The sequence below is a fragment of the Colletes latitarsis genome, chromosome 1 (assembly GCF_051014445.1).
Source record: "Colletes latitarsis isolate SP2378_abdomen chromosome 1, iyColLati1, whole genome shotgun sequence".
Taxonomy (NCBI): domain Eukaryota; kingdom Metazoa; phylum Arthropoda; class Insecta; order Hymenoptera; family Colletidae; genus Colletes; species Colletes latitarsis.
The window spans coordinates 50,646,836-50,666,453 of NC_135134.1; the positions used below are offsets into that span (position 1 = coordinate 50,646,836).

At 50.8% G+C, this 19,618-nt stretch overlaps 1 protein-coding gene across 1 annotated transcript in view; it reads left to right on the top strand.

Moving 5' to 3' along the window:
• The first annotated feature begins 1,549 nt into the window (after nt 1-1,549).
• The window catches only part of LOC143344987 (uncharacterized), a 90,813-nt gene continuing 72,744 nt past the window's right edge, over nt 1,550-19,618 (top strand). The window contains exon 1 of the mRNA XM_076771643.1: nt 1,550-2,245. Coding sequence (XP_076627758.1) covers nt 1,550-2,245 — 696 coding nt within the window. The remainder of the gene's footprint in view (nt 2,246-19,618) is intronic.

Sequence of the window (19,618 nt, forward strand, 5' to 3'; positions counted from 1 at the left end):
AGTAAGCCGTGAATAGAAGCGCACCGGTAGGATATCCCCGACAAAAGGTGAACCCACAAAGTGGGTCTGGCCGCGTAGGTACCGCGGAAGGCGGGAGGCAGCCGGCTGGCCGACTCCGTAGGTATAGAGAAGATATATAACGGTGCTCGGGCGTGTTCGGGCGGACTCGTGCGTCCTCGGGTGCTGGTGGTGGCCGCGCACCTCCGCCAAGAGTTTCACGCTGCGTGGAACGAAACTCGTACGCGATCAGCTCGACCGAGGCAATCCGGCATCCTTATACCACGTATGGCTGCTGCGTTCCGGCCGATTTCGGTGTTATTTGGCCCGCGTGGACGTGCCTGTCGATCCGGGCGTCGTCGTCGCGACGGGTGAACCGCGTAGTCGCGTCCCGTCAACCCCTCGAGGCGAGTTACAGCCCCCGAGAGTGGCATCGGTCGCCGCCGAATCCACCGTGACTCTCGAGGCAGCAGTGCACCGTGAAAAAAGTTCGCGGAAGACGGTGAAAACGCGCGTCGCGGTGCTTCACGCTCGACGACCCGTACGCGTAGGAGGCGGAGGCGGTGGTGGTGGTGGAGTGGGGGGCTGGGGAGAGGAGAGGAAGCCCCCGAACAGTGGCGCGCGGTGACAATCCCCGTTACGGGTCGGCTGCCAGTGACAACCCTCTTCTTTCTTCTCTGTCTCACCCCGCGCGGAGTGAAGCGACCCGCGCGACCGACGCTCGACGAATGACGGAGGAGGAAAGGGCCCCCGACAGGGCCAGGTAACGATCCGACCGCCGAAGGAAAATCGGAGTCGTAGGCGGGGCCTAAGGTCGGGGGACACGTGACACGGAAACTGTCACGCCGCCCTTGTCCTCCCCTCCTTCACCCCCTCCACTCGGACGAAAAGCACCGAGCCAGCCTCTGCTATACGAGCGCCGCTTCTACCAACCGACTGCGTGCCGTCGAACGCTTCTGTCCGCTCGAGCCTCTATGCGAGCTAGCCACTTTTTACACGCGACATGTCCCTCCAACGCCACCCCAATCTCTCCCGTTCTTCCAAGTTTACCAGTGACGCGTCCTTTTCTCTTTAATCGACGATGACGAGGAAGCGTTCCTCTCCATGGCAATGAATGACTCCGAATGCCAGTCGACCCGTTTGCAGCTGACAGCTATGTGTCGCCAACGACACTTCACCAGGAAGCGATTCTTCTTTTCGCGGTAGCCTATGTTCGGGGCAGATAGGACAACGCTTGACTCTCTCGGAAAGACTGTTCGAAATTTACCCAGTGTCGCGATCTATTCTTCTCGAATTATGAAGTTCGCCAGTGATGCGTTGCATCCCCCACGACGCTAGGGATCCTGCTAACGATTAACGCGATTCTTTGGGATAGTTTCGTGCGTGGCCGAGTGTCGTCATCGAAGAGGATAGGTGTCCCAGTGTCGAACGATGCGCGGCACAGCCCGGCCGTCGCTCGGATTCCGACGAGGCTCGTCGGCGCGGTGGAATCGACGGCAGTCCGGAGCGCGATGAGACCGCTGAAAGGGCGTCGCGCGTGAACATCCGGAGAATGCAGCAGGGCAGCGTGGGCTGCGACGGGGACTCGGCCCCGAGTCCGCGCGGCAAATCGCCCAAGAGCCTGGTCGCCAAGGGCGAGATCCCCGGCGACCGGAACTCGACGGAGCCGGACGCCCGCGTCAGAGTCAAAGTCGAGCTGACGGAGACGACGGACGCGTTCGAGGTGAAGCGCGAGCCCCAGGACGAGTACCATTCCGCGCGGCAGGACTATCGTTACGACCGGAAGCCGATCGTTCCCGCCAAGTACGACGGAAACGCCGAGGTACCGGGCCACTGTCAGCCCCAGCCGCAGAGCTACCGGCCACCGACCAGTCTGCCGAACTCGTACGCGTTCCCGCACTTCTACGGGCCCCAGGCGATGCTCCCGCCGTCGTTCCCCGGCGCCAGGCCATCGCCGGACAGGTCGATGGGCAAAGTCGAGGCGCACGATCGCGATCACGAACGATTCAGAGTGCACGGCGACGGTTTCCTCCATCACGAGCCACATCGGTTCGAGATCGCCGACTACCATCACGGGAAACCACCCGGATACCGTGGAATGCCTTACGCGGCCTTTCGACCCTCGATGCAGCACCGCTCGGCGTACGGAGGGCACCAGAACAACGCCGGCTACAGGGCCCCGCAGTACCAGAACAGGCAACGGAAGTGGGGCGGAGCTGCCCTTCGCGGACTGCACCCAACGATTCCTGTGAGTCTCTTAACGATTTCAACGATCGCGAAACGGGTTGCAACGAGTAACGCGCCGTGAGATTCGGGCTAATCTCTGGAATATTTAGAGAAATTCTATCCCAAAACACGCTCGAAACTTTGCGGAAGCAACGCTTTTAGGCAGAATTTATTTTTTGCGTCTATATTTGTTGGACACCCCGAAACGCGTGGACGCCCTTCGGCTGGCTAGTTGGGTATCGATTCCATCCTGCTTCGTTCCAATCAATTGTTCCCGGTTTTTAGGAATGCTTTTGTTTTGCCTTTGCGCAAACAACGGTAATCGAACTGGGTCGCGAAATTCACCCCGTTCGAATTAACAGTAGCGCTTCATCGTTCTCTCGTGTCGTCGAGAACAGTCTCTTTTGGCGAAGATCGACCCAATCGTTGATGCCTGTAGTATTTATAGTATGGTTGCAAAGTACGCTAACGCGCGAAATTGTGACGGAAGTATTGAAAGTTCATCGTCGAACTGTACGCAGTATCGCTCATAATTATTTCAACGACTCTACGACGTCGAAGAAACCGAGGGTTGTATTTCTGATACAAAACGTAGCTAGGAGAAAGGTCATGATCTGTTGAAACGACTTCTATACTAACTCTTGGACGTTACAATATATCACTTCTCATCGTTAAAAAGCTCCGATACGACTCCAATTACTCTGGATCCTTATCTGGCAATTATAAGAACCGCGTCAGGTATTAAAATGCATCCTATCGGGCGAATAGTTTCTCAGGCCAATATAGTAACTCGCTATTGTGATTTCTAATGTACAATAGGCACCTTTCGGAATTTACAATGGTAGAGATCAACGCGTCTGGTCGCAGTAACGAGCTTCGAATCAACTCTGCAACGCAACAATGTCTCTGAAACTGTTACTTTTCGAATTTTTATTTAAGAACTGTGTCAGATTTATTTTCTCTTTCCCGTTTACGAGACAATTGTAAACTACGTAACTTGAAGCTTGTCGTAGTACTCATTTTCGTAACTTGAGTAAAATTTACGAAGCTCATTTTTTTCTTTAACATTTCAACTTGAGAATGAATTGTTTTACTTTCATATATATGGGTGACGTGGAAGTAAAAGTGTTAAGAAGAGAATAGTCGAATATCGAAAGGTACCGACGAGGGATCGACACGGTTCCGTCGGCGGAAATCACTGTGATTTCAAGCGGGCAGAGTTTTCGCGACGGGGTTTAAAAAAACCGCCCTCGGCCTGTTCTTTGCTTTACGAACCCGCGAAACTGTTTGGCCGCTCGCCAAGCGGGCCTCGACGCGGTAAAATATTGGTTAAAATATATCCGTCGGTTTCTCGATTAAACGCGCGGTGCTTGCGCCTTCTTGCATAATGCATACGCTTTTGTTTACAATGCGCCACGGACGGGCAGAAGAAAGCGGCGTTCAATAGATCATTAACGTCCGGAGCAATTAAAAATAATCTGCAAGTAAAATCGCGACGGTTTGCTTCCGCGTATACGGAACAAAAGGTATTCTTCGCGTACGTGTCGATATTAACGAGTTACAGTCCAAGTAGTGGCGCGACGAAAGGTAATCGCGCGCGCGCGGAGGAACTGAACTGAGAAACGAGGATCTGCGTTTCGATTTCGCACGTAATAAGCCGAGTTACGACCATCGAGGTCAGAACGCATCCTGCACGGATCGTCGTTAGCGATGGGATCGACCGCGATGGATCTCGATGTCGTTCTATCGTTAGAATTCAGGGACTACTAAGAAATTCATTCGCGAACTTAAGCATTTCCGAACACAAGTGTTGTGAGAGATATAACAACATTGCCATCTATCAGAGATCGGAAGACACAGGACATTTATTATATTTAACAAATCTCCAATTAGTTTAACACGTATTTCATATAAATAGAGTTCCACTGTAAAGAACAGAAGTAGAGAAGTATCTGGATAATTGCTCGTTCGAGTATTGGAGATTTCATTGTAGAAAAGTGGGCCCAGAATTCCTGGCTTGCCCCCATCGAAGGAATAAGCGACGTGTAACTCGGTTTCCGGGGGATGGAATGGTCGCGGGTCGGTCACGTCGCGTTATCGTCGCACGACCTGCGAATAACCGCCCGGGGTCCACGGGCCCCCCATTAATGAAATCGAATGAAACTTCGCGATCGTTCGGTGAAAAAATTACACCGGCGGTCCGTGACCGAAATTACAGTGATTACACGCGAGCGTGTCGGTTTGGGCCCTGGGGCCCGGGCCTCGCTGGACTCTTCCCCACCCCCTCGCGGAGAGAGGAACCGCGGCGGTGGCGGGCGACGCGCGCAGGCCCCGTTTCTGCGCCGTCTGGGCCCGGGAAACGGGCCAGCGCGGAACGGTTTGCTCAACGATTATTATAATAATGTCGGGGGCATGAAAATAGATGCGCGTGCTGCCGAGTCTCGTCGGCGCGCGTTCCGCCGATGACTTCTGGGTATCGCTGGCTATGGTTATGCAATACGTCGTACCGAAATAACGCGCGACGTAATCCGGCTACTTTACAAATTACGCCACCGGACGTGGGAGAGGCTCTAATTGCCCCCTCGCGAAAATTTATTCAAAATAACTCGCGTGTCTTAGACGTTCACCCCTTCCGCCAGGAAACCAGCGTTTGCTCGTAATTATTTATCGATTACCAAAACCCTTGTATGCACAACAGTGGCCATACATTGAATTGGAAGATAAGTATTCTAAGTAAAATATAAATACAATCTTTTAAATATTCCATCTGAACCGTCTCACTAATAAAGTCGTAGGTTCGCTAGATTTGTAAATCATACTAGCAAGGACGTAAGAATCGTAAAACAGAAAGTTTCGGTAACTTCTTGAAAATAATTTAAAAAAAGAGGACTGCTGCTACATCAACTGGCGCATGTGTTTATTGCTAGTGCTTCTAAGAGGATTCAGAGTTTTGATGGATAATGAATAATTTTCCGAAGATGTTCATCAGTTTAGGTAGAAACAGTGACAAAATTTAATACCAAAAGTGGATAGTTTTGAGACACTGTTTGTTGCTATTTTACATTTGTCTCCAACGATCGTGTCCAATGTAGCCAAGAACCAGCACGATGAACTATCGAACACGGTGAGAAGGCGCGAGTTGCTATCGTTCGCGCCAAAACGAGCAGCTTCCGCGCCGAAAGTGTCCGAAGCAATCGGTTGCAGCGGAGCCCAGGGTCCCTCATCTGCATACCGTTTCCTCTCTCTAACGATCGTTCATCTTCCGGCCGGTAGGACTTACGCACCTGTATCGAGATAACGCGGCGTAAAGTACACCCGCGGCGAATAAGGGCATTGAATCGAAGCCGATCCCTTCGGTCGGTCTTTTCCTCCGGGTCGCGGATAACTCCGGGGCGCGAATCAGTCTATAAATTTCGCGCCGGGAAATCGCGCAGCTGCGTCCGAAACGGCGAATCGATTTCGAGATCCTGTCGGAACGCTTTCTGCTCGTTCCCTGCGCTCGCAAAGAGCTCGAACGCTTCGATCGTCCGTGCTTGGAAAGGCCCGGAGGCGGTTGGTCCATCGACATCGATAGTAAATTTGTTATGGTTTTTAGTGTAATTGATTTTTCTTGAGCAATAATCTTAATCGCTTCGCGTACCGTTACGAAAGAGAAGAAAAATTCAACTGGTAGGGGGGGGGGGGGGTTCGCGATGCTGCGGGCGAGAATTTTTACCGGAAGTACAAAGTACGCGCGGAGGTGCCCCGCTGCCATCCAGAGATGGCAGCACTTACTTATCTCGTGTACCGCGTAAGGAAACGGAGGATAGATGAAACGAAATTTCTTGCGGCTAAATATGGCTCGTAGTTGCGTCTATTTCGAACTGTTTGAGAATTCGGATAACGGAATTCAGAGTGACGGAATTAAATGTGTAGAAATATAGAAGGAGAGATTAGTTAAGTCGAGAAGAACTGGGATATCGCGAGTAAGTGGAACGGGTCCTAAAACGTCTGACCCAATACGATCCCCGATTCCTTCCAGGTCCGATCTTTCCTTTTCCCCGCAGTAGACGCCTAACCGCGTCACGACGGCCTTTCACCGTGGGACACTTGTTACTTTCAACAGAGTGTTTTCTTTTCGATGTAAACGCGTTCGAGTAAAACCTCGCGAGTGATTTTCCTTTTTTATTTTACATGTGGGAAACGGTTGCGCGATAATGCACGCCAGTGAACCGCTTTACCATAGAATAACACTTTTGACTTTCCATTGCATAATAGAACCGATCGAGAGCATAGGAAAGGAATTCTTGCGAACTTTACAAAATTTACGCGTTACATTTTCTCACGGAGACATCTGAAAGCCGTGCACAGCGGAATTGAACTGTTACAAGACCCCCGATTAACAATTTCGTCAGTAATAACGACGGTTACGGAAGTAACGGCTCGTTTCGCAGTCACGACAGTTCGTTCCCTCCTCGTCCAGCCCTCCAACTAATTTCCATAATTATATACATTTAATTACGCGCGTAACTGTAAACATCGCGCCGCGCGCGTCCGTCTCGTACTCGCCGATACGCGTAATTAGCCCATCTATTCTCGGTCTAGCGGCCAACTTTGTAATTTTCGCGTACCTTGAACGGTTATTCCTGGTCCGATGCATAAATACGACGTCGATTCGAAATGGAACATCCGGCGTACTGTTTACTCGGCGACCCGCCATCGCGGCCAGCGCACTCGGTGGCTGCAAAAAAATTGCTCCTAACTTTGTAGTACGTTTCAAATTGAGAATCGAAGGAGCGTGTAGAGAGTCGAGAAGAAAGCTCCCGACGCGCGACGTGACGTGTTAATTGCGATTCTTTTTTCGCGTTTCGCGATCCCTGGAGAAAGATATCAAACGTCGCGTTGGCGCGCCCGGGGCGCTCGAAATGAGAGGACATCGAGCGCTAAACGGACGCGCGTAAGTATAACCTGCCTTTGCAAAACCGCGTCGATTTACAAATAACACCGTCGAAAGAAGAGAACGCGTTTGCCCGCCCCCAAACGGGGGCCCCCGGGGCCCACGAACCGGGTTCCGCTCGCCAGATGCGTCCGTAACCAGGGCCCCCGGATCCGTTTTTCTACCCGTAGGGCGTCCAATCGAGCGCAACACATGGCGCGGATACTCGGTCGAGTTGGCCAAATTTTATTCGCGACGAATACAATTTTTACGATTCGTTTCCGTTCTTTTTTTTTTTTTTTTTTTTTTTTAATCGCCTTCAAAAATTGACGTCCCGTTTGTACGCGCGCGTATTTCGTTCGCGTCGATGCACAATGGAGCGCGATTCTGACGTAAAAAGCGAGCCTCTCGAGTTTTGGGCCCCATTGTGCCCGGTTCGCCGGCAGAGGCTACGCGCTTTTCATCGTTAACAAGCGTGCTAGACAAGGTTTGTTCGCTGCCATCGGCCGCCCGAACCACGCTGGAACTTTTCTGCCGTAACGACAGCCGAAAGAATCCGGAATCGCGGGCCGCTCGTGTTTTCTAGATCGTAAAGCGATTTAAGTGCCCGCTGCCGGAGCCAGGCATCCGTGTGTTCCTCGTTCCTCGTCTTTCAATGTAAATCTTTGCTACTGTCGTTCGCGTTTCGCGTAAAGTCGATCTGTAGGTGGTCGTAGGACGAAATTTATTACGGTTTAGAGAATAAAAATGTATCAGACAACAGCAGATATATTATCAGAAATTTACCCTTACGATTTAATAGTTGCAATATCGCTGGAGTCTTCGATCGAGTGGATTTTTTCTCCCCCCGTGGCGGACACGCGTATCGAAATCAAAGAGGATCGCCACGAGGGAGAGAAAAACAGGAGGCCGTAAAGCGAGCAGGAGAAATAAACGCAGGCCATTAATTATTCATGCGCTACAAAGTGACACGTAAAGCCACGCGATTACAGCATCGAAGGGAGTCGCGAACACGCGCAGGACATCATCATGCCCCCTTTTCCCGTCCATTGGTTATCGTAAACTCGACGATCCATGGAAACGCTGGCAATCCAACCGATTTCGCTGTAACAACCCGCGTCTTCTTCGATCGCTTCGTTTTTTTAAATCAAACGTTCCACGACACGAATTTTTAGCAAGCAAAGGCGTGCATTTCTCCTCCGCGTTTTCTCGTATCTAACCCCTGTCGGTTGGTTCTCGAGAGGTCCGGTTCGACGTTAAAATCTCGCGGAGATTCCACGAGGATCCGTCCTGGCACGCACGCGTTCCGCTCGGATCGAGCAACACGCACGGCAGCAAATATTTTCACACAATTTCGACGTCGTAGGCGCAATTATCCTTAATTAACCCTTTCTACGCTCTTCAGGAGAAGTTGTCTTCCCATCGATGGAAATTAAAAATTTTTTACTTCCCCGTAACTCCTACGATCTTACGTTCCGACGGAAAGCATAGACGAAATTTTTAATAATTTGAGCAACTACGAAATACAAACGTGCTGTTTCGTAATTCTTTTTTACGAAACGCTTGGTCCTGAATTGAATGGGGTTACGCGTCGAGGGACCGTGGACAATGCACGATACATTGATTCTTTACGAGCCCACTTACGGGGCCGCATAAACGCTCGGTCGACGTTATTGTAATACGTCTAAGGTTCCACGCTTGCAAGGCTGCGTTGGAAAGACACGGAACGGCCGTTCATCGGTTCGCCACTATGCTTTACGATCTCTGACACCTACCGACCCACCAGCGCTGGACGATCGCTGGCATTATGATCACGGCCATTAGAGTAATCGATGCTATTTAGAGGGCAGATACGCTTCTCACATGTTGACCCGCGCGACATAGAGCAGTGGTGCGCAAAGTGCACTCGTCTGTACGAAAAGATCATGAGAAGTACACTCGCGTTTATAAAAGTTCAATTTCAACGACTCAAGTACTACTTTCGGTTTCACAGTAACCATGGTTGCTGTCGTTAATCAATCGCTATGCCCGCGATCGAGAATATTTAATTGGTAAATAATGGGGCTCCGCGGGTGTCAACACAGGGGGTTAATATCCGTCGAATGGATCCCGCGAGTCGGTTCGAGTTAACAGTGGAAGATAAATCATTCGCGGAACAGGATCAACATTCTTAACAGTGTCGCGATTTATCGTCGAAATAAAACGAGACAGCGAGGGGACAATTCCAGCTAACAATTCCAGTTTTTCAACGCGTAAGCAGGATCTCCGTGGCACGACGTTCGCGGCTAACGCTCTCCTTCTTCTCGCCATAACGAGGCAGATATGGTGGCTGGTCAAACACGACCCGGCGATTCTTTATGGGGCCATTAAAACCGCGCGGAGTCATAGTCGCATGGTAAACATTATTATAATCCGACTAGCGCGCCGGGTTCTGTGCCGATTACTTTACAAAGGCACGAAACGACTGCTTTAGGGTCGCGATTCAGCTTTACGAGCGCTGACGCTAGCGATGGAACTCGGGCTCTCTCGGCTCAGGACTCCCCAGGCGCCTCCTATTCGACGATACTAAAACACTGATATCGATTTGAAAAATAATAGGACCGGTTAGCGTCGACGCTGCATTTACTTCTATCTCCGAGTCCTACCGATACCTGGAGCAATCATAAATATTGTCTGTAACGATACAAATACTCTAACGAAACGCGTGAAAATCCAGAGAAACCGATCGGTCCGGCGCGACCGATCGCTTTCCGGAGTACGGGGACGTTGAAAGACGCCGCGAGAGGCGCAACAGTCGCGTAGGTTACACCGTGTACCGGCTTTAAACAGTCCGTGGCGGCGTGTTTCGCGCTTCCCCGGGCGAATAATAATTTCTCGTACCCGCTGGGCCCGCGGAACGACTTCATCTCCCCGGGGCCCGGTGTTCGTCTCGCGACATTGTCTACCCCGCGGAGGCGCGGTGTAGCCGGACGATTTAAAGAGCGGGTGAATCGCGTAGGCGGCTGCCCCGGCACGGTGTAAACCGAGCTTTACGGCGCTCGTGGTCCCGTCGATCGTGAGATCGTATTAGAGCGCCGCGTCGGCGCCGAGTTTGGGTTAGGTCGAGGGTGTCGAGGGGGAGGAAGCAACTCCGCTGTTCCACGGCTGCCTCGACGCCGGGGTGAAAGAGAAAGAGAGAGACCACGGAAGGGAGAAACGAGGAACGAGACGAAGAGCGAGAGAGAGAGAGAGGGGTGGAGGAGGTAAAATAAAGAGAAATAAATACCGTTAGCGGGATAGACGGAGAAATGGATCGAACGTTGGAGGAAGACAGAAGGGCGGAGAGAGACGGAGGATGGAAGGAACAGCGTGTAACGATGTATCAAGCTGTTGCGCCCCTGGCGTGTCCGGCAATGGTGGATCGTCGCTTTGAGCTGGACCGCGCCGCTTCGGCTCTGCATCATGCCTTTACACGCTCCCAATGCCCAAACGAGGGACGATAATGCCTCGCTCGTCGTCTTGTTCCCGCGCATAGACACTATTAATTTCGTATCCCTCGCCGCGCGCACGACCCATCTTGCGGGTTAACACAGCCGACGCCGCGGCCTGCCTCTTCGATTGACTCGTTCTCCTCCACCGTGAGCACGTCTTTTCGTGTCCTACCCGCGATCACGCCCAAGGAATTTCGCTACGACCTTCCGCTATTAACCCCAACCTCACCCTCGGAATTGCTCGAAGAACGCGTACGAAAACCTGGCCACGGTACCACGATCTTTCACATTTTGTATCGCAAAACCCGATCAGCGGAAGGGTGGATTCGAAGGCAGTCGTCTGAAACTTTTGTCCGTATATTGCGAGCTCCCAAGTTTCGAGGGACGATAATTAATTTCGGGACTGCGTACATTAGCCGTTTCTCGAGTTACCGGAAAGTTGGGTCGTCGCCTCGACGCTGGGAATCTTTTAATAATTTCCTGCACGGCGCGCAGCATCGTGCCACCCGTGACCAACGGGGATGTTAGGAAATAACGAAACGATAAAAAATACTTGGGACGATCGTTGCAAATCGTCTCTTGTTTCGAACGTAAAGCCACCCTCCAGCCGTCGATGTCGCGCGTTCTCGATAATTAATTCCGCATCACCTTTGATCGTTCTCGTTCTTCGTTAATACGGACAGATTAAAGTTTCCATTCGACCGCCTTTTGCCCGGCGATAAATTCCATTAATAATGTTGCATGATACGCTTTGCCGAGTGAAGACCCGCGCTGCACCTACCATATCGAGAACGGTACATAATTATATGTGGAAAGATCGCGGTGTTGCGTGTGACGTCGTAACCCGTGCCTAAACGGCCGACGATAATCTCCAGGCCTCGGTCTTGTTCCTGGCCACGGATACTATTAATTCCGTGTCTCTCGCCGCGCCGACGCGCCATGTTTCTCGATTGACTCGTTTATCTTGCTTTCCGCCGATTTCGCCGTAATTAGAACTCTCGATGGGAAATTAATTCCTCGGGGTGGCTGCGTCGGGCTCCTAGCGAGATCGATGGCGATTCTACTCGAAATTGATACGTTATTTTCTACGTGGATATTATAAAATTAAATCACTGCATGCCACGAAGTTCGATTCATCTTGGTACGTCCCTTCTTACAATATAAAGAAACGCGTAACAATTAGCTTCTCTCTCTTTCATTTTTTCCTCATCATTTACGAATTTAATCCAACAAATATAGCTTCGTATCTTATGTTATTTTAATCTCATGCACAAGTCGCTCATATTATAAAATAAATTTCATCGAATCCTGTTCGATCCCCCCTTTTGCACCGAATTTTCGAATCTTCGAGTAGCTCCAGTTTCTCATAGCACCGGAAAGAGGGAAGTCAGTGTTCCGTGAACGGTTCGACGTCGTAAACAACCGAGGCAGCGTATTTTTCCGCGGCCACCGTTCGGGCCCGCGGATCGTAAACGGGCCCCGATTGGGCCCGCGGCGCGCTTTTATTGCGGCAGTTCCACGGTCGAGCCACGGTCGGAGAACCTCGTAGATCACGGCTGGCCATTATTTCCGCGAACAACGCGCGACGCCCGTGGAACAGAAGTACCGGACGTATAATGGCACGTTGACAGGTGCGTGGCCGGGGCCGATCGACGCTTCGTACGCGTCCAAGACACGCACGCAGAGTGCCGACAGCCGACGAATGCGTGCGAGGAAACGCGTGTTCGGTTCGCGCGTGCCACGCACGCCGTTACGCTTGGCAAGCTTCTGCCAACGGCCCTCCTTCGCCACCTCCATTTACAGTCCATATATCCGCCTCTGATCCGAATAAAATAATATTCGATACAAATTATCGTTTAATAAAACGGCTCTATCGAACGGAAATTGGATATAAGAAGTAGCAAACTTTGAAGGCTGGTATGTTTCAAACGATTACGTAAACATAAAATAAATCTCTAAATATCTTATCGGGGTAAACTATGCCATCGTGGCGATGATTTCTTGGCTCGTCGAAATACCCAAACTCTGCTAGAGACTCCAACCCTTTCGAAGGGGGGGGGGGGTAGGGTTGGCTAGGGCGAGACGAAAGGGTCCACGAGACAGAAACCCCGGGAAAGGGTATCTGTTGTCATGGTCCCTGATGCTCCATTATTGATTAAAGATGGCTGGCTCGATGGATGGCAGAGTCGTGACGCCATTTTAATATGCGCAATTATAATGTGTACCCGGAGCCCCGGGGGGATGATACCCCGTACGGGTCAGAAGGGGGAGGACGTATTGTCGACGTTGCCCGGTGACCCTGCTTCTTGAAACCGGTCTTCTTTGTTTGCCCCGAAATCAGAGGGGGAACCGCGTAATTGAGGAGTTAATTAGGACGCGTTCGCTGCTTTAATTGGGTTCCCTCGCGGTCCTCGACGGTTTGTTCTTCGCATTGGTCTCTCCCTAGTGCGCGACTTCTCAACAGGTTGCACGTTTCCACGATCCAGAATCGATAAATTTGGAAATAACCAGACATTTTACGATGACAAATCTTTCTTCTCTGATTGCTGTTTCCCTGGGCATATCGCTTTCAGAGAAGTTTTTCCAAATCACAGTATTCTAAATACGTCACGTTTCGTCTGCCATTTTTAAAATTACTCTCCCAACGAAATTCGCAGGAGGCTGTTTCCCATCCTCGCGTCAGGCTGTCCCGGCGCGGAGTTGTCGACATCGTCGGAACGGTGTTTCGAAGGGGCGATGATTACAGGGGGATACATCGGTATCAGGAGACTCGTTGGAGAGATAACGGCGACGACAGCTCGTTAGCGGCACGGTGGGGCTGCAGTGACGTCGCGACGCTCGATACCCGATAACGGCCGTCCGTGGGCGTACGCGGCGTAGGTACAATGCCAATAATGCCGATGCACGAGCGCCACAATGCCCGTAATAGGAGAATTAATGCGTGTTGTGTGTGGTCGCATCGCGCACCCCCGGGGGTCTCGCGAGATTCGCGATAGCATTGTCCGCTTATAATTCGTGCGTATAATTAATTGAACTCCGAGGAACGTGTCTCGACCGTGACTTCCGGCGAACTTGACATCCTCAGTCGCTGTGTATCTATCAATAACCTATAAAGCTTTCTTCAATTTTATCAACAGCGAATCTTTTATTATATTAAATACTCGTACTAGGAAAGAGTGCTCCGTTTCTTCATTTTCCCCGCAAAAACGACGTCCTGTTCCTCGCGTGCAACGCGCCCGACCTATCATTAAACGCGTTTCCATTTCAGCGAAACCGTTCGATGCTATTCGTTTGTTATTACCCCGGGACTGGCCATTATCTAGCAACAGAGGACTCGACGAGAGGCACCTCATAGGCGACTGACTTCTGTCGACGACCTGGACGCGACTCGGAGGGTCGGTGTCGGTCCCTCGGACACGCTCGCGTCTCGCGTGAATAAGAAATGCTATAATGTCGGGGATAGCGGTCTGGAAGAAGGGAAAAACCGATCCTGTTCATCGAGGGATACGACCTGGCGAGCTTCGAGCGTCCATTCGCGCGGTTGCTCGTCATTTTATTCGTTGAACGCGCGTACGCCTCGCGCGAGAATTTTCTCCCCGTTTTTAGCGCCCCCGACGCGCGGATTAATATTGCAGCGAGACTCGAGCGGCGGATGCGTCCGCGCCATGAATTACCTAAACGATATTAATGACTCTTACAGTAATTTTAGAGTCGGGAGGAATATAGACGATCGATGGAGACGTCAAGGTCGTCCGAAGGTCGTCCATAGTTTTTCAAAGTGGAAGAAACTCGCCGAGTTTGCGTCGAAATCGTAGGACTTTTGCCAGAGATTTGGTAGAAGAATGAATCTTTTTGGAAATTAAATTTGACGAACCACAGTCATTATTGTGTCAACTATACTTTCACGAATGTCTACGTTCGTTAACAGACCAGTCGTTATGTGGACGTCCAGTAGCTTTGATCAGACACGGATCATAAAACGGCCTAGCTAAAACAAGTGCAAACTATGTGTAAGCTCCACGCAAATTGTAAACTATATCAAACATAGCACAATGGGATTTAATTTTCGTAAATTACGAATTCCAAAATTTAAAAATGGCGCGTGAGGGCAGAAGTTCCCAAAACTCTGAAAGAAATTATAGTCTCGACAAAAATTGAAACTTGTGCCCCTTCCGTTCTCCAATTATCGTTCCTCCCCGAAAAATGAACGTGGCGGTATTTTGCGCGTGGGCGGCTCGAATCTCATTAAGCCTCTCTAATTCCCTCGCGAGGATCGTTCGGCGTGCGTGGCCCGCAGCGTCGCAGAAAATTGCGGAAGCGGAAGTCGAAAGTACTCGCGAGACCGACTCTTATCGGACACCCGTAAAGTGGACTAAGTGGTTACATTTGTAATATAACATTGGACTCCGTATTATTAGCTTTCCCCCGTAAGCGGCCATTTCTATGCTTACAGCCTGTAATAGCCGTAGTATATCCAGCGACCAACGCGTTAATAGCCAATAACCGAGGCCGGGTACCATTCGCTCTCCGGGGAAAATTCTTGCTTTCCCGCGATACAAAGTAATCTCGAGGCGACAGGGCCCCGGTGGCCGGCCAACGACTATGACTCACGTCCACTCGATTGATTATGCTCGCAGGTGACGAGGCGGCGTCGGCGCTGGCGCTAGCATTTTCCCATATGTCTCTCGAGAAAGATAATAATTATGTTCCGCGCCGGGAAACGTCAATCTCGGCTTCTCGGGGATTTACCGCGCTGAAGTCTCTCTTGAATTATGCGTTTCGTGCCAACGCCCCGATCGCGTGAATCCATTCCGTCCGCCGATCGCTGATTTTGTTTACATTCTCTTCTATTTAACGAAGAAGAAGCAACGTAAAGCCATCCCCGAAATCCATTTTTCAGTATCTGTAATATACCTTCGTAGGAAATTGCACCCGCGCCCCAGAAAATTGAAAATTAATTTGCCCCGCTCGAGCTGGCGCGGTTATCTTCGTGGTCGTTGCAAAAAAAGAATCTCGGTCGATCGTTATCGTCTGGAGCTCGTGCTCGGCGCAAATTAATTCGTCGTCGTGGTGCGTGGCCGTGCACCGCAGGACGCGAGAGCTCGTTCTGTTGTCACGTTATGCTGATGGCCTGGTCGCTTTGTCGTCGGTAATTACGGGACACGAAGTGGGCGGCGCGTAGCGTGTCGCACGCGCGCCCCGACATCCGAGCGGATTGCGCGAGCGTCGGATGTCGCGCCGCGGAGTCACGAGCCTGTGACGCGCGTGACAAGTCCGTGTCACACCGGCTGGTCAGGACTCTATCAGATAAAACCCGGCTAACCGGCCGTTTAACTCCTCTGAATTGAAAATCGTGTCGCTGTGCGTGTCTCTCCTCCCGTCTTTTACTCCCTCGAATTTCATGCTCGTTAGCCCCGTTCCACCTGCGTCCTCCGCGACAGATTACTCCGCTAATTCATCAGACGATATCAGATTTTAACATGCACGTCATCGCGAGACAAGTCTCCCTCGAATCCCATTCGTTCGTAAAGTATTTTCGTAGAGATAAGGGCTACAGAATTGCTCTCTCAATATTCTTTTCGTCGTTAACGCATTCGGTATTGTGCATTCTTCGGAAGTTGGCCAGCGGGACAGGGGAGTACGCTTGCTCCGCCCATCCCCTCTTTCACCGTACGACGCATGCGCAAAGCTCCAAAGTGGAGGGATCCAGCCACCTTTTCGCGAACGCACAGTACTACTCGACAGCGACACTCGAGGCTCGCAAAACGCAAAATGCGGTAATCGAACGCCTCAAAATGTATATTCGGCTCCACGTGCTTCCCACACGCTCGCCAGAGGCCGGCACTCCGGCGCTCCATCATCGTCGTCCCACGGCATCTGCCAAGAATCGTCCGAAATGAAAAAGCACCGTTCGAGGCTGGGTCGAAAATAGATACGGGCACGGAGTTCCGGACTCGTCTCGGGCGTTTCGCGACGCGGTGATACATTGAAACTTTCATGAGCCGGTCGATTGTTTTTCGTGGCAGCCGAGATTAACGCTCCACCGTCGCTGGCAATGTATTAATGACGCGGATGATGAAGCGACGCGATGATCGTCGACGTGCTTGCACGTTCCACGGTCTCCTCCTCGTTGCACAGCTCGCGGACTAATTATCACAGCTGTCGGAGTCGCCGCTTCCTGATCGCCTAGGTATCCTTGGGTTGACGATCCTCGTTCGGAAAATAATGCGTGAATTCTCCGGATGCCCGCCTCGCCTAACGATCGTTTGGTCCCGATGATCGAGCACGCTCGCCGGAAGAAATATAGCGAGGTCACAGAAACTCTAGGGAGCGCGGATAGTGGGGATGTCAAAAGTTCAGAAACCACCTGGACTAGTTCTTCGCGATGATCGAGCACAGAAACGATCTTGTCGAGGTTACCAAGACTCGTTCCTTTATAACGATGGGCTCGAGCTAGATCGTTCTATCGATAATTAGCTTAGTTAACAAACACACGGTTTAAGCGTCCAGCTGTATTTAGTTCGCATAAGAGTCCGCCAAATGACTGGCTGAAACGCAGGGGGAAGAGATCACTCGTGGTATCGGGCATGCGATCGCGACGAGGAAAATATTCCAGCGACCTCCGCGACAAGGTATCCGTGACATTATCGAGCAGGAGGATCGATCGAGGTTTCGATGTCCGCCCCGTGCCGCTGCTCGAAAGATGAGCGTGTACAAGCGGGATTTGCATAGGTCGAACACGAGCCTGAACCGCGTCGCTTTTAGGCGTAGCTCTGCCGTGACGACGGTGGCGTGTCCTCCTCGAAATTGATCCCTGTCGCGGAATTGCATCGTCGCGAACCTAATGTTCGCTAAAACGCGTAACCGACCCTCTACGAAAGTCCTCGCTGGGGGGGGACCCTAACGACGCGATGGCACGTCACTGTCGCTTCCCTTGGCTACGAGGAAACCGATACTCCTTAATTTCCATTGGCGATTGGGGTCCTGGTGTCGTCAGGGTTTTCTCTTTTTTTTAATTTGGATTTACTCCATTTAAATTGCGCGTACGAGTTTTGTCGAGACGTCTCGTTCCCGATTTCCATCGTCGTATCCAGTTACCCGATCGTTCCGATCCCCGTTCGGCCTCGCGAATCAATTTCGTCGATCGCAATCGATAACCACACCGTCCTCGAAACGTGCAATCTGTCCTGCCGTGTAATTACGCCGTGGGCCCGTTTAATGATTCTTAAGCGACGATTACTGATTACGAAGCGAGGGTTCTCCGGGTCAAATTGAAGAGCAAGCAACGACCAGCTCTTATCGATGTTAATCTTCGTCCTATTTTTTTTTTCCTGTCCCCGTTGCGACAGAGACAAGGTCTGTTTATCGTTAACCTGGAATAAAAAATATCTCTGCGCGAATTTTGTGTTCCAACGATCTGGAAAGTATCGCGACTTTTTGATTATTTGGGAACGAAAGGGTCGGATAGAAAACATTAGGTGTTTGTGAAAAAAAGCGTATCCAGAAGAATTACGCGGTCGTTTGCTATTTTCGGTGGGCGAAGAAATAACCCCTCGCCCTGTTCGTAGATCACGATTATGATCGCGGCAATCCTGTCGTAAGATCGTCGCAGAGGGGCTCAGTGATTAATTACAAGGCAAATATTTTTCTTCGACCCGATAAGATCCACGCGAAGCGTCTACTTTGGGTACAGCTGACTGTTCCCGGTGACTCGCGGGGATGGAATTTGAAAAATCCCGCGCCACGTTTCCCCTAACTCGTACAAAAATAGGCCGTCGATATTACACGTGCCGTGTCCTGATATCGGCGATTCATACTACAATGTATTAATTTGAGAATAGGCCGTAGTAATCTATAATTATTCGCTGAATCCTTGGACGATCGTTAAAAAACTGTAAGTACATCATAGTCGATAATTTATTATTCCGCAAACAAATATTCAGATTTAATTACTCGTTCGTTTATGTGCACGAGGGAACATGCGCAAAATATTTGGCGCCACGTGTCGGATTTATTCCAGGCCCAACCTGGACCTATCGCCAAATGTTTTGAGAGGCGAGGCGATCGTTTCGTACAAATAATTAAATAATTGCCGAGTTCGTTCCATGGTCGTAATGCTCGCAAAATCAGGGGATAATATTTTCTTGGAAAAATGCGCGCTCGTCCGCGAGCATCGATTTTCTCGAAACGTTCTCTTCGCCGTACGAATAAATTTTATTGTACGTTTACGACTTATTTTTGTCTGCGTTGCGCTCGGTGCGTCCCAGGACCGTAATTCTAAAAACTGTCGGTACGTTCGGGGGAAAAGCGAGAAACTGGGACACCGGTCAGAAACGGTCCAACGGCGTTCTTCGTTGATACATTTTCAGCAAGGTCGGGCGAAACGATTTCCGTTACGCGGGCACTGTTTACGGCTAGCCGTTCGCTCGGTGTACAGAATGGCGGCGATAAATAGAAAGTAACAGAGCGTCGAAATCGGTGCGGCGTTAACTCACGTAGTTTAGGAGTTTGTTATTTCGGTTTTGGCGTTAACTCCCGCGAGCCAACGACAAGAGACATTCGCCAGACCACCCCGAAACCGTGGCCCCTCGCTCCCCACCCCGGCCGCTAACTATCCACCGTGTCGTGACCAATCGAGCTTCCTCTATCTTCGTGCTCGAAAATAACCGAAACACGCGATATTACGGCACTACGTGACGTAAGATCCTCATGGCCCGGACGGATTCGTACTATCCTCCAGCGACGGGCTACATGCACTTCGATCTACCAAACGCGAGGGTGCATCTCTTCGAACGAACTCCCATCTTCTATAATTCGAGAGTTTTTTAGTTTTTTTATTACAGCCAAATGATGGGAGGTGTTACAATATTCTCCGCCCAACTGTTTTGGATATTCCCCCGAACAATTGTAGTTTTCTTTAAATAAAGCACCGGAAGAGATCCACGACGCGCCATGGCGTCGAGAAGGGGTTAATGCGTCCCCCCGTTGGAGTTGTATCGCGAGGCGATCG